At 43.8% G+C, this 16,634-nt stretch overlaps 1 protein-coding gene across 1 annotated transcript in view; it reads left to right on the forward strand.

The window, feature by feature from the left end:
- The window catches only part of SPA17 (sperm autoantigenic protein 17), a 143,674-nt gene that overhangs the window by 114,119 nt on the left and 12,921 nt on the right, over positions 1-16,634 (forward strand). The window contains exon 7 of the mRNA XM_073603221.1: positions 11,907-12,110. Coding sequence (XP_073459322.1) covers positions 11,907-12,104 — 198 coding nt within the window. The 3' untranslated portion in view covers positions 12,105-12,110. The remainder of the gene's footprint in view (positions 1-11,906; positions 12,111-16,634) is intronic.

Here is a 16,634-nt window from a genome sequence, read left to right on the forward strand (position 1 = left end):
TGCAGAGTATTGCCGGGTATATTGCAGAGTATTGCAGGGCATATTGCAGAGTATTGCAGGGCATATTGCAGAGTATTGCAGGGCATATTGCAGAGTATTGCAGGGCATATTGCAGAGTATTGCAGGGCATATTGCAGAGTATTGCAGGGTGTATTGCAGGGATGGATGGATGTGAATTGTCACTGAGTACCGCTGTGGGCACTACACATCCAGCCCACAGCGGTGCTGCCATCCGATCCCTCCCCCTCTCCCCTCGCACTGTACCGATCGGTACAGAGAGGGGAGGAGAGGAACCGGCGTCATGAGATGACGCTGGTTTGTTTACATGTGATCGCTCCTCATTTGACGGAGCGATCACATGGTAAACAGCCGCGATTAGCGGCCATTTACCGTTATCCGTGATGTGCCGGATCCTCTGGACCCTGCGGTCACGGAAGTTCTCGGGGGCACGCAAGAGCAGGATTCTGGGAGGACTTCCCACGGACGTCCACCCAGAACTAGCCGACCGTGCTGCAGCCGTCTTTCGGCTATGGCCCGGTCGGCAAGTGGTTAAACCACTCAAGTGTTGCTTTAGCAGTGTGTTTGGGGTCATTGTCCTGCTGGAAGGTGAACCTCCGTCCTAGCCTCAAATCACACACAGAGTGGTACAGGTTTTGCTCAAGAATATCCCTGTATTTAGCACCATCCATCTTTCCCTCAACTCTGACCAGTTTCCCAGTCCTGACAGCTGAAAAACATCCCCACAGCATGATGCTGCCACCACCATGTTTCACTGTGGTGTTCTTTGGGTGATGTGATGTGTTGGGTTTGCACCAGACATAGCGTTTTTTTGATGGCCAAAAAGTTCAATTTTAGTCTCATCAGACCAGAGCACCTTCCTCCATACATTTTGGGAGTCTCCCACATGCCTTTTCGCAAACTTAAAACATGCCGTTTTGTTTTTTGCTGAAAGTAATGGCTTTCTTCTCTCCACTCTGCCATAAAGCCCAACTCTATGGAGCGTACGGCTTATTGTCCTATGTACAGATACTCCAGTCTCTGCTGTGTAACTCTGCGACTCCTCCAGGGTTACCTTATGTCTCTGTGCTGCCTCTCTGATTAATGCCCTCCTTGCCCGGTCCGTGAGTTTTGGTGTGCGGCCGTCTCTTGGCAGGTTTGCTGTTGTGCCATGTTCTTTCCATTTGGTTATGATAGATTTGATGGTGCTCCTAGGGATCATCAAAGATTTGGATATTTTTTTATAACCTAACCCTGACTTGTACTTCTCAACAACATTGTCCCTTACTTGTTTGGAGAGTTCCTTGGTCTTCATGACAGTGTTTGTTTGGTGGTGCCTCTTGCTTAGGTGTTGCAGCCTCTGGGGCCTTTCAAAAAGGTGTGTATATGTAATGACAGATCATGTGACACTTAGATTGCACACAGGTGGACATCATTTCACTAATTATGTGATTTCTGAAGGTAATTGGTTGCACCAATTTATGGGCTTCATAACAAAGGGGGTGAATAATACGCACATGCCAATTATCAGTTTTTTATTTCTAAAAAATAGTTTTATGTGTATATTTTTCTAATTTTACTTCACCAACTTAGACTATTGTGTTCTCATCCATCACATATAATTCAGTTTAAAAAAAAAACATTAAACTAAAGGCTGTAATGTAACAAAATAGGTAAAAAGCCAAGGGGGGTGAATACTTTTGCAAGGCACTGTAATGTAATCTAATCTTATCTAATTTGGCTGCAAACACTGAAAAACGCATTAAATAGGCAATCAATAGGCTTTTTTTATTTTTTGCCTTGTGTTCTTACTAGCCCCCTGTTAAATCCATCAGCCTCGCTGTGTAGCCAATCCGTCAGCCTCGCTGTGTAGCCTTCTTTTACTGTGGAGGGCCAACGTTGAATTTTCGACTCTCTGATTTGTGCATCTCCCGATTCCCATACAACAGTGACCTCATCACATCATAGTTCTGTAGGCATTGACAGCCAGGAGATAGTTCCCGCTCACTAGCCAATGATAACATATCATAAAGACAACAGAGGACCATGCTTGTGTAATGTGGCTCAACATGGTCACTTATAATTAGAAACCAGTGCAACAGGATGACAACGTAGGAGCACAATTGGGAGCAGGTACAGAGAGTTGTCACCATAAAATAGGAAGTGAAGCGGTGCACCTGTCTACTCACATCTTTCTCTCTCATTTGGAAAACCTTATTGGCTCCTAGTTCTGGACCTCCTTCTTCTAGTCTGAGATTAAATTTCACCAGTTATACTGTATATAAAAATTCATTTAAAGTTCAACTTCAGGCTCCACTTCCAGTTGCCCGACCTCCCTCTCTGGAGGCCCCCACCTCCCTGGAGGCCTCCCAGCATGTGTTGTATGCTTATACTTATCATTTCTCGAAGTTTTCAGGCCAGTCACATGATGCAGGGGGTGTTCTTCTTCATGTCTTCTCCAACGGTGGGCGGCCTCCCATAATGCAGACAGCAGCACTGATGTCTGCTCAGCTCCACCCTCTGCATCATTACACTGTGAATGCAGGACCCTGTATTGACACCCCCCGGGGAGTAGATCCATGACGCTCTGAACTCACCGTATGTTCTCAGTCCTTTGGTCTGAATAACACTGGGCACAATGCAACATGGAAGACTGAGGGCATCTTGTGGTGGAGAAGAGGTACTGCAGGGGACAGAGCCACAAAAGGAGGTATTACAACCTGAGATAATTTTTTTGTCATTCACAATTGTTGTAGGGCCCTTTTTTAGAAAAACAAATTAGCCTGGAATTGGGCTTTATTTATATATTTTTTTACATGGGCATAACTAGCAAAAGTTTTACCTGCACCCGTCTAGCGTACAGATGGCCACTAGAGGGAGAATATCCAAAATCTGTCTGTGAAATATCCTTGTAAAAGGAGGGGGGGGGGGGGAGGCAGCAAACTTATTTCAACAAGAATTACTTTCAGGGAAACATTTAAAAAATAATTCTAATGCCGCGTACACACGATCGGAATTTCGGGCCGCAAAAGACCGATGAGAGTTTTTTGTCGAAAAATGCGACTGTGTGTATGCTCCATCGGACTTTTGCTGGCCGAATTCCAGCCAGCAAAAGATTGAGAGCAGGTTCTTAATTTTTCGGTTGGAAAAATTTCCTATCCGAAAATGCGATTGTTTGTGGCAATTCCAATGCACAAAATTCCTACGCATGCTTGGAAACAATTCGACGCATGCTCGGAAGCATTGAACTTCATTTTCTCGGCTTGTCATAGTGTTGTACGTCACTGCATTCTTGACGGTCGTAAGTTCAGCAAATTTTTGTGTGACCGAGTGTATGCAAGGCAAACTTGAGCGGAATCCCGTCGGAAAAGCCATCATATCTTTTTCCGACGAGAAGTCCAATCGTGTGTATGCGGCATAATAGGCACTCAGTGGAAATGCGGTAGATTGGCTTTTGACAACAAGAAACATACCTGGTAGCTCCTGGCGCAGGGCTGATGATCCCAAAAAAATAAATGCTCCCCCCACATGCCTTGAGCATTATCCTTAAAGGAATCTAGTACTGATATAAATATGTATGGTGTGATTGCTGGCTTTCATGGAAATGTTAGTTCTACTAAAAGAACTACTTTCATTTATCTCGTGTAAGCATGCAGCAAGTGACATCAGAGTGATCAGTGACCTGAGCGAGCATTTCCTGCTATTAAATAAATCACTAGGTTAGAAAACATCCATCCAGACTCTTCCTGCACATTTCATAAAGCCCTCGTGAATCGGAGGTCTTGTAAAGTCAGGTTGCCCATGCTGACTCATGTCCATAGATAAAAGTGCCTACAATGGGCACATGAGCATCGGAACTGGACCACAGAGCAATGGAAGAAGGTGACCTGGTCTGATGAATACAAGTATTGTTTGTGGAACACTGTCGATGCTCAAAAGTAATCGCACAACGAGCAATTACCTGAGGTTAGGGATTGATGATCGCCCATGGGGTGACCATCCTTGAAGACTGAGAACATCTTGTGATGTCTGTATTTCATCCAATCCCTTTTTGGGTGGTACCTCCCGACTCTGCCACAGAATATTTGAGGACTGTCCATAATGCTCATTTTATGGGTTTGTCCCAGTCAAACCTCACCTCTAAATATTTGAGGACTGCATGTTTGCTAGAGATGTGAAAATCTTCCTGGGTTCAGTACGTGAACAGTTTCCCGAATCTTTAACTTTGCAGTCAACCCCATTGAAGGGGAGAAGGTGGTTAAATCTTCTTATTCAGTGCTGGCTTTTTATAAGGTTAATAAACTATTGTCAAACAAAAGGCATGAATGGGAAGTTGGGTACTTGAATTGAGGTAAACAAAAGGCATGAATTGGAAGCCAGGTATTTGGATGGGGGCAAACAAAAGGCATGAATGGGGGACATGCGAATAATGCATTCCTTTAAATTATTGGCTCTTGCGACTCAGCTGACCACTGCATTACAGGCTGTTCCTTATTTCTGGTGACCAACCCGTAAAGTTGCTGAACCTCACCCATGTTCACAACCTATGGTCAGATAGCCAAGTTCACATCTACTTGAAATTGTACAGTATGATAAATAAAATATTTGACCACTAAAGTCTACCTGTCACACATACAGAATGGATGTAGCCAATTGGTGGGTCAGGCCAAAATGTATACTACAGAATCTAGTGACCTCCTTGTAGCTATTCTCCATTCTTCATGACATTACTGATTCTCAATGTCTTCCTTCATTCCCTCTACGTGAAATGACACATGAAATGAAGGGCTCCTACCCCCGGCGGAGTGCCATTAATTGTATATGAGTGGAGTGAAAGTATTCAGTTCATTAATCTCTAAGAGACGACCCGTCCTCACCGAGAGCCATTTAAGTTCTCAGCATGAGACTGGGAACAGGAGGCTCTTTGATCTATATTACATAACTATAATTTCAATTTCTTTCTATACTAAAAAGTTTTAAAAACTCCTCCTTACCAGAACATTCTAAGTGGAGATGAGGAAGGAAAAGGGAATTTTTGTCTTGGAATTTCTCTGCATCTTTCCTAAAGCTGAACATATGTACAGGCTCCAGTACTGAAATTGCTTACTCTGATTCCACTGCACACTGTAAGCTTTTCAAAATGTGCATTAGAAGCTGTACGATTCTGGATAAAATTAGAAATTTTTTTTTGCTTAGAATAAAGATCACGATTCTTGGCATAACATCATCCTTCACATTATACAAAAAAAAAATGGGCTAACTTTATTGTTTAGTTTTTTCTTAATTCATTAAAGTGTATTTTTTACCAACAAATTGTGTTTAAAAGACCGCTGCGCAAATACAGTGTGACGTTGCAACCACTGCCATTTTATTCTCTAGGGTCTCTGTTAAAAAAAATATATATAATGTTTGAGGGTTCTTAGTAATTTTCTAGCAAAAAATACTGATTTTATCTTGTAAGCAACAAGTGTCAGAAAAAGGCTTAGTCTACAAGTGGTTAAAGTTGAACTGACCTCATTTGACTGAAGTTCATCCCTTTGATCTCTAAAAGAACACAATGATACAATGTTTCTTTTTATCTCTCTTTAAGTGCATGTTGCTGGCTGCTTTTTTTTTTTGTTTTGACAGCCCTGAGCAGAGAATCAGCTCTAATGTGCATTATAATTATAGCATATCAGATAGAGCCCATCTCATTTCCTGGCTGGAGGACATCCAGCAACATCTAGATCAGGGGTCGCCAAACTTTCTAAACAAAGGGCCAGTTTACTGTCCACCAGACTTTGAATGGGGCTGGACTGTGGCCAGTAAGAGTAGAAAATGCTCTGACATCAATGGGAGTAAACAATGCCCCATTATGGGCATCAGTGGGAGGAATAGTGCCCCATAATTGGTGTCAGTGGGAGGGATAGTGCCCTGCCATTAGTGTCAATGGGAGGAAAAGTGTCCCATCATTGGTGTCAGTGGGAGGAACATTTTCCCATCATTGGTGTCAGTGGAAGGAATAGTGCCCCTTCACTGGTGTCATGATAAGAAACAGTAACCCTTCATTGGTGTCAGTGGGAAAAACAGTGCCCCATCATTGGTGTCAGTGGGAGGAATATTTCCCCATCATTGGTGTCAGGGAAAGGAGCAGTGCACTTTCATTGGTGTCAGTGGGAGAAATAGTGCCCCACTGGTGGTGTCAGTGGGAGGAATTATGCCCCACTGTGAGTGTTGGATTTCAGTTATTTCAATCCTGGATGTATAGCATGACATGTGGGCATTACCTAGGGTGGTCTGCATCCTAAGGCCTCATGCAGATGGCATATATGATTTTATGTACTCTAGGAGCTTGCAGCATTGCATTGCATAGAGAAGCACAGAGACCCAGTGATGATATCACTAGGTCTAAAATAAAGTATGTAATGAAAACGTTAAAAGTTTTATTTCAATTTTAATTAACATGTTGATTGAGGGGGGTCCAGGAAAGATAAAAAAAATAAAGAGATTAAACTTCAACTCTAAGCTGACCATAAACACTGAAAGTTGGCCAGATGTAGTGGCAGGATTTTCCTGACCGTTCACTGCTCTAAACAATGCCATGCATTAGGTCTCTGGCGTAAGGTGGGGTAAGTTCTGTAGAAACATGCAAATACTTTTTATATATGATAAATATAATGTATATACTATATAACATTAAAAAATAAATGGGTAAACACAACATAACAATATTATCTTCACAAAGAATTATACAATGTAACACAGTCATGAAAAGTAATACAATTTACTAAGGGAATAAAAATTAGAGAATTATATAAATGTTAACAATACAAAAATAATAATTAATAAAATGTATAAATAAATTAATTAATAAACTTGTATGTATTGATCTAGTTAAATATATTCCAGCTGTATTGTCAGGATCAGGGAAAGTAACTAAAACTTTACATGCCCACTATTGTGAAAAACTTTATATTCTGGTAACTGTATGTGCCTAATACCCGTGATGATAGTATTCAGGACATTAAATTCTTTTTTCTATTTTACATGCTGCAGTTTATATTTTTTTCTCATTTACATGCAGGCCAAGCTGTCCAGAAAAAGTAACAGTTACAGGGGCTAGGAAAAACCATATAACACCACAGGGGTGCTTACAATGGTCTGCTTTTTTCATATGGTTTAAACCTTTATTTTCAGTACTAGTAAAGGCAAAACCTTTTTTAGTTTTGGATAAACTGTAGAGGGATTATAACGCCTGTCAGTTTTTATTACTGTCTGTGCCCCTGTGGGATTCACCCTCTCTATTTGTCCTGCTTACTAAGGATGGCCCCGATGTTCAAGTCGAACGTAAGATCGACTCGAACATCGGGTGTTCCTTTGTTCGTAGAGCAAACAAACATATGGAGCGCTTGCGGGATGTTCGCACGCCAACGAGTGCCCCGTAATGCACTGCGAGATCGTCCATGCCCCACACTATATAAGGCTGCTTAGACGGCAGCCGTATGTAGTGTGTTGGAGTGGAGAACTTGAGATAGATTAGGCAGGTTAGTTAGCAGTCGAGCTACTGGCCTGTCCTGCATCCAGCGTGCTTTCTGAATGGACATTCAGTGCTGCTGGAGGGTTTTTGATGTATCAAAGAGTGCGCCTGTCCCCAGACTCCATTGATAGGCTGACATTTATCAAAATGAATCAGTCCTGGATCAGCAGCTATCAAGCCCCTGATGCTGATGTAACTGATTAAATTTGCTATGGATCTGGGATCCATTGAAGACTGCCTATGCTGCCTATCCTATTCCTGAATCTTGACTATGCTAGCTTCCAACAATATTTTTGGTTTCGGGCACCACCAACGCCTAAGACTCAATTTTTCTGCACCTGTTTAAGAGGGGCATGTAATTACAATTTTTTACAAATGTTTAACAGTAGGGCCCATTCCTGTGCCCAACAAGAGTAACTGTGAGGGGTTACAATGTTCAGGCACCGCCAACACCCAAAGCCCAATTTTTCTGCACCTGTTTGACAGGGGCATGTAATTACAATAGTTTTACAAATTTTTAACAGCAGGGCCCATTCCTGCACCCCAACAAGAGTAACTGTAAGGGGTCACAGTGTTCAGGCACCACTTGGGATGGGCGAACGGTTTGGGCCGAGCATAAGTTTGGCCTGAACATCGCCCATTTACATACTCACCTAACAATTTCATTCACAAATTTTTCACAGCAGGGCCCTTTCCTGTGCCCAACAAGAGTAACTGTGAGGGGTTACAATGTTCAGGCACCACCAACACCCAAGGCCCAATTTTCCGCCACCTGTTTGACAGGGGCATGTAATTACAATTTTTTTTCATAAATTTTTAACAGCAGGGCCCGTTCCTGCACCCAACAACTGTGAGGGGTTACAGTGTTCAGGCACTGCCAACACCCAAGGCACAATTTTTCTGCACCTGTTTGACAGGGGCATGTAATTACAATTGTTTCACAAATTTTTAACAGCAGGGCCTATTCCTGCGCCCCAACAAGAGTAACTGTAAGGGGTCACAGTGTTCAGGCACCACTTGGGATGGGCGAACGCTTTGGGCCGAGCATAAGTTTGGCCTGAACATCGCCCATTCACATACTCACCTAACACCCAAACTTTCTGGAAACTTAGTGGGATGTTCGCCCGCCGAGTGCACAGTTAGGTTGTTAAGGCTCCCCCCGCTGAGAGCTAAATTTTAAAAAAAATATTGTACAAAAAAGATTGTAAATTAAAAAAAATTGGTAAATAAAACGGCGTGGCTTTGGTCTAGTATGGATTTTAACCACTTCCCCACCGGCGCCTGGTGCTCCATGACCTTCAAAAGTGTGATAGGTAGGAATGAAATTAGATGTGTAATTTTTGCTCCTAGAACGCCTGATGGTGCTTCCTGCGTGTTGAGCTTCTCTATGTGGCCAGGCTGTGAAAAAGTTTCACACATATGGTATCGCCATACTCAGGAGGAGTAGCAGAATGTATTTTGGGGTTTAATTGGAAGTATGCATATGCTGTGTGTGAGAAATAACTTGTTATTCTGACAATTTTTTATGTAAAAAAAAATTAATTTCTTAATTTTTCCAAGAATTGTTGGAAAAAATTACAACCTAAAAAAACTCACTATGCCACTTACTAAATACCTTGGACTGTCTACTTTCCAAAAAAGGGGTAATTTGGGGGTTATTTCTGACATTTCAGGGCCTCAAGAAATGAGATAGGCCGTCAGTATATCAGGTGTGATCAAATTTTTATGATTTGCACCATAGCTTGTAGACTCTATAACTTTCGCACAGACTAAATAATATCCACTAATTTGGGTTATTTTTACTCATGGGCACTTTGCGCCCCCCCAACCCCAAAGCACCTTGTTGATGGGGCAAGGGCCTCTTCCCGACAACCCTGGGCTGTGGTTGTCGGGGGGGTCTGAGAGCAGGGGGCTTATCGGAATCTCGCTCCCCCCTATGTGAATGGGTATCGGGTACATTGTACCCCTACCCATTCACCAAAGTGTCAAAAAGTAAAAACCACAACAGACAGTTTTTGACAATTTCCTTATTAAAAAAGAAAAAAAAAGTGTCCCGTGATGTCAATCCATCTTCAATCACGCCGCCCGACAAACCTGAAAAATAGAAAAAATTTTAAAAAGCTTCTGCCTCCGTGGGAGGCCTCCCGGCGACTGCTGTCTTTTGGTTTTAACAGTCGCCGGGAGGTCTCCCATGGAGGTGGAATTTTTTTGTTTTTTCTGTTTTTTAGGTCCGCCGGGATTGACGATGGATTTATACTTTTTTTTTCTTTTTTAATTGTTAAAAACTGTCTGTTGTGGTTTTTACTTATTGACACTTTTTTTGGTGAATGGGTAGGGGTACAATGTACCCCTACTCATTCACATGGAGGGGGGGAGGGATCTGGGGGCCCCTTTGTTAAAGAAGACTTCCAGATTCCGATAAGCCCCTCGCCCACAGTCCAGGGTTGTTGGGAAGAGGCCCTTGTCCCTATCAACAGCACCCACCCTCCCATGTTGAGAGCATGTGGGACCCCCCATCCTGTCCTCCAAGCTGCATGCTCGGATAAGGGTCTGGTATGGCTTTTGGGGGGGACCCCACGCCGAAGGGCCTGGTATGGACTGGGGGGGGGACTCTACGCCGTTTTTTCATTGATTTTTCATCTATATTGCCAGGAGCCGGCAATAGATTACAGCTGTGAGCAAGTGTACATTACATTTTTTCCTTTAGAAATGTCATTATTGTTGCGGCACTGTTCTACACATCGCACAGATGCGCCACTTTACAGGCAGGCAAAGGGGACCACCCAGGCATGATATTTAAAGGAATATTTCATTTTTATTGTTTCACTTTAAGCATTATTAAAATCACTGCTCCTGAAAAAAATAGTTTTAAAAACTTTTTTTTAGCTTTGATACATGTCCCCTGGGGCAGTACCCGGATCCCATAGACTTTAATAGGGTTCGCATGTTTACTACAACTTTTTGCCCGTTCAAGGTTTTCTGGTTTGGCCCATAACTGCTGTTTACCATTATCATTGAAAGTGAAAGTAAAAGAGAATCCCAGAAAAGTAATAGAAGAGAAATCTTCCAATTGGGGCACTAATTCTGGTGACCTGGGGGTCCCAATGAATTCCCTTAATTTGCAGGGATTTCTTCTCACTTCCTGTTTGGCTATGGGACAAGAAGTAAAGGTAAATCTCCGCAATGGGACACAGATGGCAAAAAAAAATCAGACAGGGATTATAACCGTCCATTACTCTATCCAAAATGAAAAAAAGTTTTGCCTCTAATTCTACTTTATGAAGTTTGCTTTCGGCTTTATATTCTTTGTCTCTTACTTAAATTGTATGTAAACCCCAACAGTGAAGTTCCCCTTTTTGTTCCCTTTTGCTCTAAAAAATATACCATTGAAAGAGTTTTATTATCTGTTGCAAAAAAAAACCTGTTGGTCCTGCCAGACATCCAGAGCTGTCCCAGGCTCTGTGTTATCTCAAGAAACCTAATCAGCCCTCTGAGTGCCTATCCTGGGGCTACAGATCAATTACTACTGCCAACATGACTGCGCACCAGTGCACAAAGCAATGTCCATAAAGACATGGATGAGCGAGTTTTGGGTGGAGGAGCTTGACTGTCCTGCACAGAGTCTTGACCTCAACCAGACAGACAGAACACCTTTGAGATGAATTAGAGTGGAAACTGCGAGCCAGGCCTTCTCATCCCACGTCAGTGCTTGACCTCACAAATGCGCTTCTGGAAGAAAGGTCAAACATTCCCATAGACACACTCCTAAACCTTGTGGACAGCCTTCCCAGAAGAGTTGAAGCTGTTATAGCTCCAAAGAGTGGGCCAACTCAATATTGAACCCAGTGGACTAAGTTGGGGATGCCATTCAATTTCATGTGTGTGTAAAGGCAAGCGTCCCAATACTTTTGGTAATATAGTGTACAACTATATAGATCAGACCAAAATGAGGGACAAATAAGGAGAAAAGAGGGACAGAGGAACTTTGTTCCAAATCAGGGATCGTCCCTGTAAATCAGAGACAGTTGGGAGCTATGTATACAGTACAAAATGCTGGGCTTACAGGGAATGGGCAGAATGGCAGAAGAGAGTCGCCAGCGCTGGACTGAGTAAGAAGTCAGGGGCAGAGATGGAGTTTGGAGAGGGTAAGTGAAGATTGGCACTAGTTTCTTTTTTATATGGAGGTGGGGGACCAAAAATGTAAAAAAAAAATACCGGAGTTCCACGTTAGAGGGATAAAATGTGGATATATGGCAGAGATGCTTGCATGTGTTTTTTTTTTAATCTAACATACACTGTAAAGTCCATTTAAAATTACACATCCATCTAGAACAAGTCTGTTCACAGCATGACAACATAGCAGTGATTTCACATTGATGGTTGTCTTTTGCAGAATGAATCCTGCAGGAAGCATCAGGAGGAAGCTCTGGACATCGCCCTTGATGACCCGGGCGCTAATGCGGCGGCTACAAAAATCCAAGCTGGGTTCCGCGGACACATGACCAGGAAGAAGATGAAGGGCAGCGACAAGGAACTCAAACACAAAGATGGCAAAGAGGGCAGCAGCGCAGAGGGGTCCATAGAAAGCTAAAACCAGGTCAGTGTCCTAGAACGGCATTAGTCACATAGAGAACAAACTACGTGTTCCGTACTGCTGCCACAATCCACATAATACCATCCTGATTAGAGGCGGCGCTCTCTGCGCTTTAACCTAAATTGCACTTTGCTGGAATTACAGGGCTCTGTTCTATGAGACTAAAAGGGAGTAAAATAACAGTGCAGCAAAATGAGCTTTAAATAGTGTACAGCATAGGACTTCCAGGTCATTCTAATTATATATGGGTCACCAAGTCATCATTACATTAGCCCTCATTGTTAGCAGAGGTCTACGATTTCACAGCTCTGTTTTTTCAGTTCCCAGAAGCCTCTGTGACCTAATTCACGCCCTGGGAGTACAAGTCTGCTAGTTCCCGTTTAACCGGGATGAAGTACTCGTAGTTGTGAACAAGAGACACTTAAGAGAAAGTCTATAAACAGTAACATATAGATGGACTTAAAGCGTTTGTTAACCCAAAAAAACCCAGATCCTGTTCCCCTTAAACATGTTTTACAGCACAGTGCCTGTGCTGTGTCATTTGGCCATCTGTATCACCTGAAATACCTGTCTGATCCTGCCTGGCTATACCCTCCCCCCCGTACGCTGACCACGATATATCAGGTCTGCTGAGCACTGACACCGTTGTCAGCGTATGTGCCCCTCTCCTGCTGCTCTCATACATAACATTAAAAGCTCCCACCCCCTCTGTATTAGAACAATAAGTTCCCCTGTGTCTGTGTTTATATAATGAATATGCTTATCTGTACTGATAACACATCATCTTCCTGCGACCATGTGACTCCTCGGCTCTGTCTCTCCTCTCTCCTCTCCTCCCCGGGTGACCTCATTGGCAATGCGCGGCCCCACCCGCTGGAACTGTCAGCCAGGCAGAGAGGAGGAGAGAAGAGGCAACTGATCGCAGGAAGATGCTGTGTTATCAGTACAGATAAGCATATTTATCATATAACACAGACACAGGGGAACTTATTGTTCTAATACAGAGGGGATGGGAGCTTTTTAGACAAGTGGCTTAACAACCACTTTAAGATAGACATACACCAACAAATGCTTTTTTTGTTCAGCCTGCTGCTAAACAGCACGGATAGATGAATCTACCTCTGTGGCTATAGTATTCTGACAGCCAGCATTAGCGGCTGTCAAAATACAGTGGACGCTGCCAAGTAATTGGAGCTGATTGGTCACTGTTCAGCTGAGAATTAACCAACCGGATCCTTTGATATTTGGATCAAAGGATATCGGGCTGTAGTATGCCAACAGGGCCACCCACTAGACATGTGCAATTCGTTTCGGTCCGAATATAAATTCGGACAAATTTTTGGTTATTTAGAGATTTGGATGTATCCACATCTCCGAATGAAATAGTAATTCATTTTTATTGAAATTTGTTTAATTTCGTTTCGCATATTCATTTTCTAACAAATTCCAAATTTTTGGAACAATTCAAATTCTGTGTGAAGAATAGCTGGTTGTTAAGGAGCGGGCTGGAGAAGCGGGCTGCCGCGTCCTTCACAACCGATGACTTATCAGCTGTCAGCGGGCTTCCCCGCTGACAGATGAATGTAAACCAAAGATTGCTGTCAATGAAAAATGCAGAAAAAAAAAATGAGGTCCCCTCCAAAACCCCCTTATAGATTTTAAGGGGAACCCCATGCCAAAATAAAGAAAAAGGCATGGGCTCCCCCCCAAAACCCATACCACACCCTTATCCGACCCTTAACCTGCAGACCAGGTAAGGGGGGGACAATCAAGTGCCCCCCCCCCGAACTATAACAGGCCACATGCCCTCAACATGGGGGGGGGTGCTTTTGGGCAGGTGATTGTGGGGAGGGGCAGGGGTTGACTTATCGGTATCTGCAACCCCTCTTTAACAAGGCAGCCCCCAGATCTAATGTGTATGAGTTCCATAGTACCCCTACTCATTCACCAAAAAAGTGTAAAAAGTAAATAAAAACACAGCAACAGTTTTTGACAAGTCCTTTGTTAAAAAAAAAAACCAAAGAATAAATGTCCCCCAAATTAGATCCAGTGTCAATCACGATGCCCGCCGCTACTGCTGACCTGAAAAAAAAAAGCCCTGCGACTGCCAAAGGATCCCGCCATCTAAAAGCTCCACCGTCTGACAGTTCTTAAATAACTAAGGGGCAGGGGCCACCCGATAACGTCATGGACCAGGGCATGCTGGGTCGATACGTCACAAGGGGTGGGGTCACCCGAAGATGTCCTTATTTATTTAAGAGCTGTCAGACGGCAGGAGCCTTCGTAGGGTGTATAACTCTTTTTTCTTTTTTTTTGGTGGGGTTGGAGGTAGCAGCAGGCATTGTGATTGACTACTACGGGGACATTTTTGTTTTTTAATAAAGGACTTGTCAAAAACTGTTGTCTTTTTATTTACTTTTTACACTTTTTTGGTGAGTGAGTAGGGATACAATGTACCCCATACTCATTAACATAGGGGGAGCTGGAATTCCAGATTCTGACCGAGTCACCCCCCTGCACCCCCACAACCACCGGGCCAGAGTTGTGGGGATGAGGCCCTTCTCCCCGTCAACATCCCCCATGTTGAGGGCATGTGGCCTGGTGTGGTTCAGGAGGGGCAGTGCTCGTTCTGGGCTGGGCTGCATGCTCGGATAAGGGTCTGGTATGGATTTTGGGGGGAACCCTGCGCAATTTTTAAAAAAAGTTTTGGTGTTGGGTTCCCCTTAAAATCCATACCAGATCTGAAGGGCCTGGTATGGATTGGGGAGGTGCCCACGTTGTTTTTTTAAATTGAAGCTATTCTGAATAAACAGTGCTAAAAATACAAAATTAATTCCGAAGTTCCGAAAATGAATCCATTGGCGCAATATTGGACCAATTCGTTTTCGGAATATGTTTTGTATCTTCGGCATTCCTTTTGTATATTCAGAAATCAATAGCTGGTTGCTAAGGAGTGGGCGGCCGCTGGCGTCCTTAACATCCATGACTCATCAGTTGTCAGTGGGATTCCTTGCTGACAGCAAAATGTAAACAAAACAAATGCCGGTTTTAAAAAAAAACGAAAAACAGCATGGGGTCCTCCCTCCAATCCATACCAGGCGCTTTGGGTCTGGTATGGATTTTAAGGGGAGCCCTATGCCAAAATTACAAAAAAAATAAAAAATTGTGTGGGGTCTTCCCCAATATCCAGATCCTAGCATGCTGCCCGACAGGCCAGAAAAGAGGGGGGGGGGCCCTCCTGAATCATACCAGGCCACATGCCCTCAACTTGGGGGGGTTGATGTTGATAGGGACAAGGGCCTCTTCCCCACAACCCTGGCCCGGTAGTTGTGGGGGTGTTGGGGTGACTTATCAGAATCTGGGAGCCCCCTTTAGCAAGAGTGAAATCGTTGTCAGAAGGACAGGAATTAAGGGGAAATCTCTATAACAGACCATCAGCAGTAAAAACTCATCGGTCTCCAGAGTGGTGCCAGCAACAGGAAAGAAGAGATCTTCAGGTCAGTGTGAAGTAATACACTGGGCATAATAGTATAAGACTGCTTTCACACTGAAGTGCTGCAGTTTACCCACACCGTGAGTGCAGTGCTTAGCCATAGACTTCAATTATATCCTGCGGGTTTGATGCACTTTCTGGATGCAGGAGTTTTGGTGCGCTTTCAGAAAGTGCACCACACCAGCAGGATATAATAGAAATCTATGGCAAAGCGTAGCTAACCCAGGAAAGTTGCAGATGCATTGCTTTGCACCCGTGGTGCAGGTAAACCGCAGCACATCAGTGTGAAAGCACCCGTATATGAAGTTTAGAACAGTAAGGGTTCATTTACCGTACTTTTGTAGTTTGGGGTGGGGGGTGGTAAAACCCCACGTGTTTTTACCACCCCTGCCCCAACCGCTCCCCCTTTAGCTGCAGTGGCCAGGGGTGTACACATGTCGCAGCCACAGTAGAAGTTATACGCTCTGTCATGGTAGGTGGGTGTAGCACCTACCAAGCATAACCCATTTAAGGAAATGTGGCCGCTCTGCAACCTTATGCAGTACAGCAAACAAGGGGTTAAAGCAGGCAGCATTGTGTGGACTTCTCACCTGCTTAAACCCCTTGGACCCCGCAGAAGCTGCGGGGTGCTTGCAGAGCAGCCCCATTTACTTGAGTGGGTCGCGATTGGCAGGTGGTAGCACCCACCAAAAGCAACAGGGGGCTTTATTCCTGCTGCGGCATATGAACACCTTTGGCTGCTGCCTCAGCAATGCACGCGATTGTGATACGGCAGAACGAAAAATAGAGGTTTAAATCATGTGTGAGGAGGAGACACTGTGCCTGGTGATCTTTGACTTCTTCCATGTTGTTCAGGTATATCTCCGCCTCTTTAAGGTTGCCTACCCCTGTATTAGGGTGTGCACCCCAAAGCTCAAACACACATGCCTTTCTCTGCAGCCTCAACTGCACTGGGCAGGGAATGAATGGGAAGTGCTCTGTGCTGAGCGGCTTCCTGTTCATTCACAAACTGAAGCATAGGAAACTGAGTTTCC

Source organism: Aquarana catesbeiana, linkage group LG10 (genome assembly GCF_042186555.1).
Source record: "Aquarana catesbeiana isolate 2022-GZ linkage group LG10, ASM4218655v1, whole genome shotgun sequence".
In the NCBI taxonomy this organism is placed as follows: Eukaryota; Metazoa; Chordata; class Amphibia; order Anura; family Ranidae; genus Aquarana; species Aquarana catesbeiana.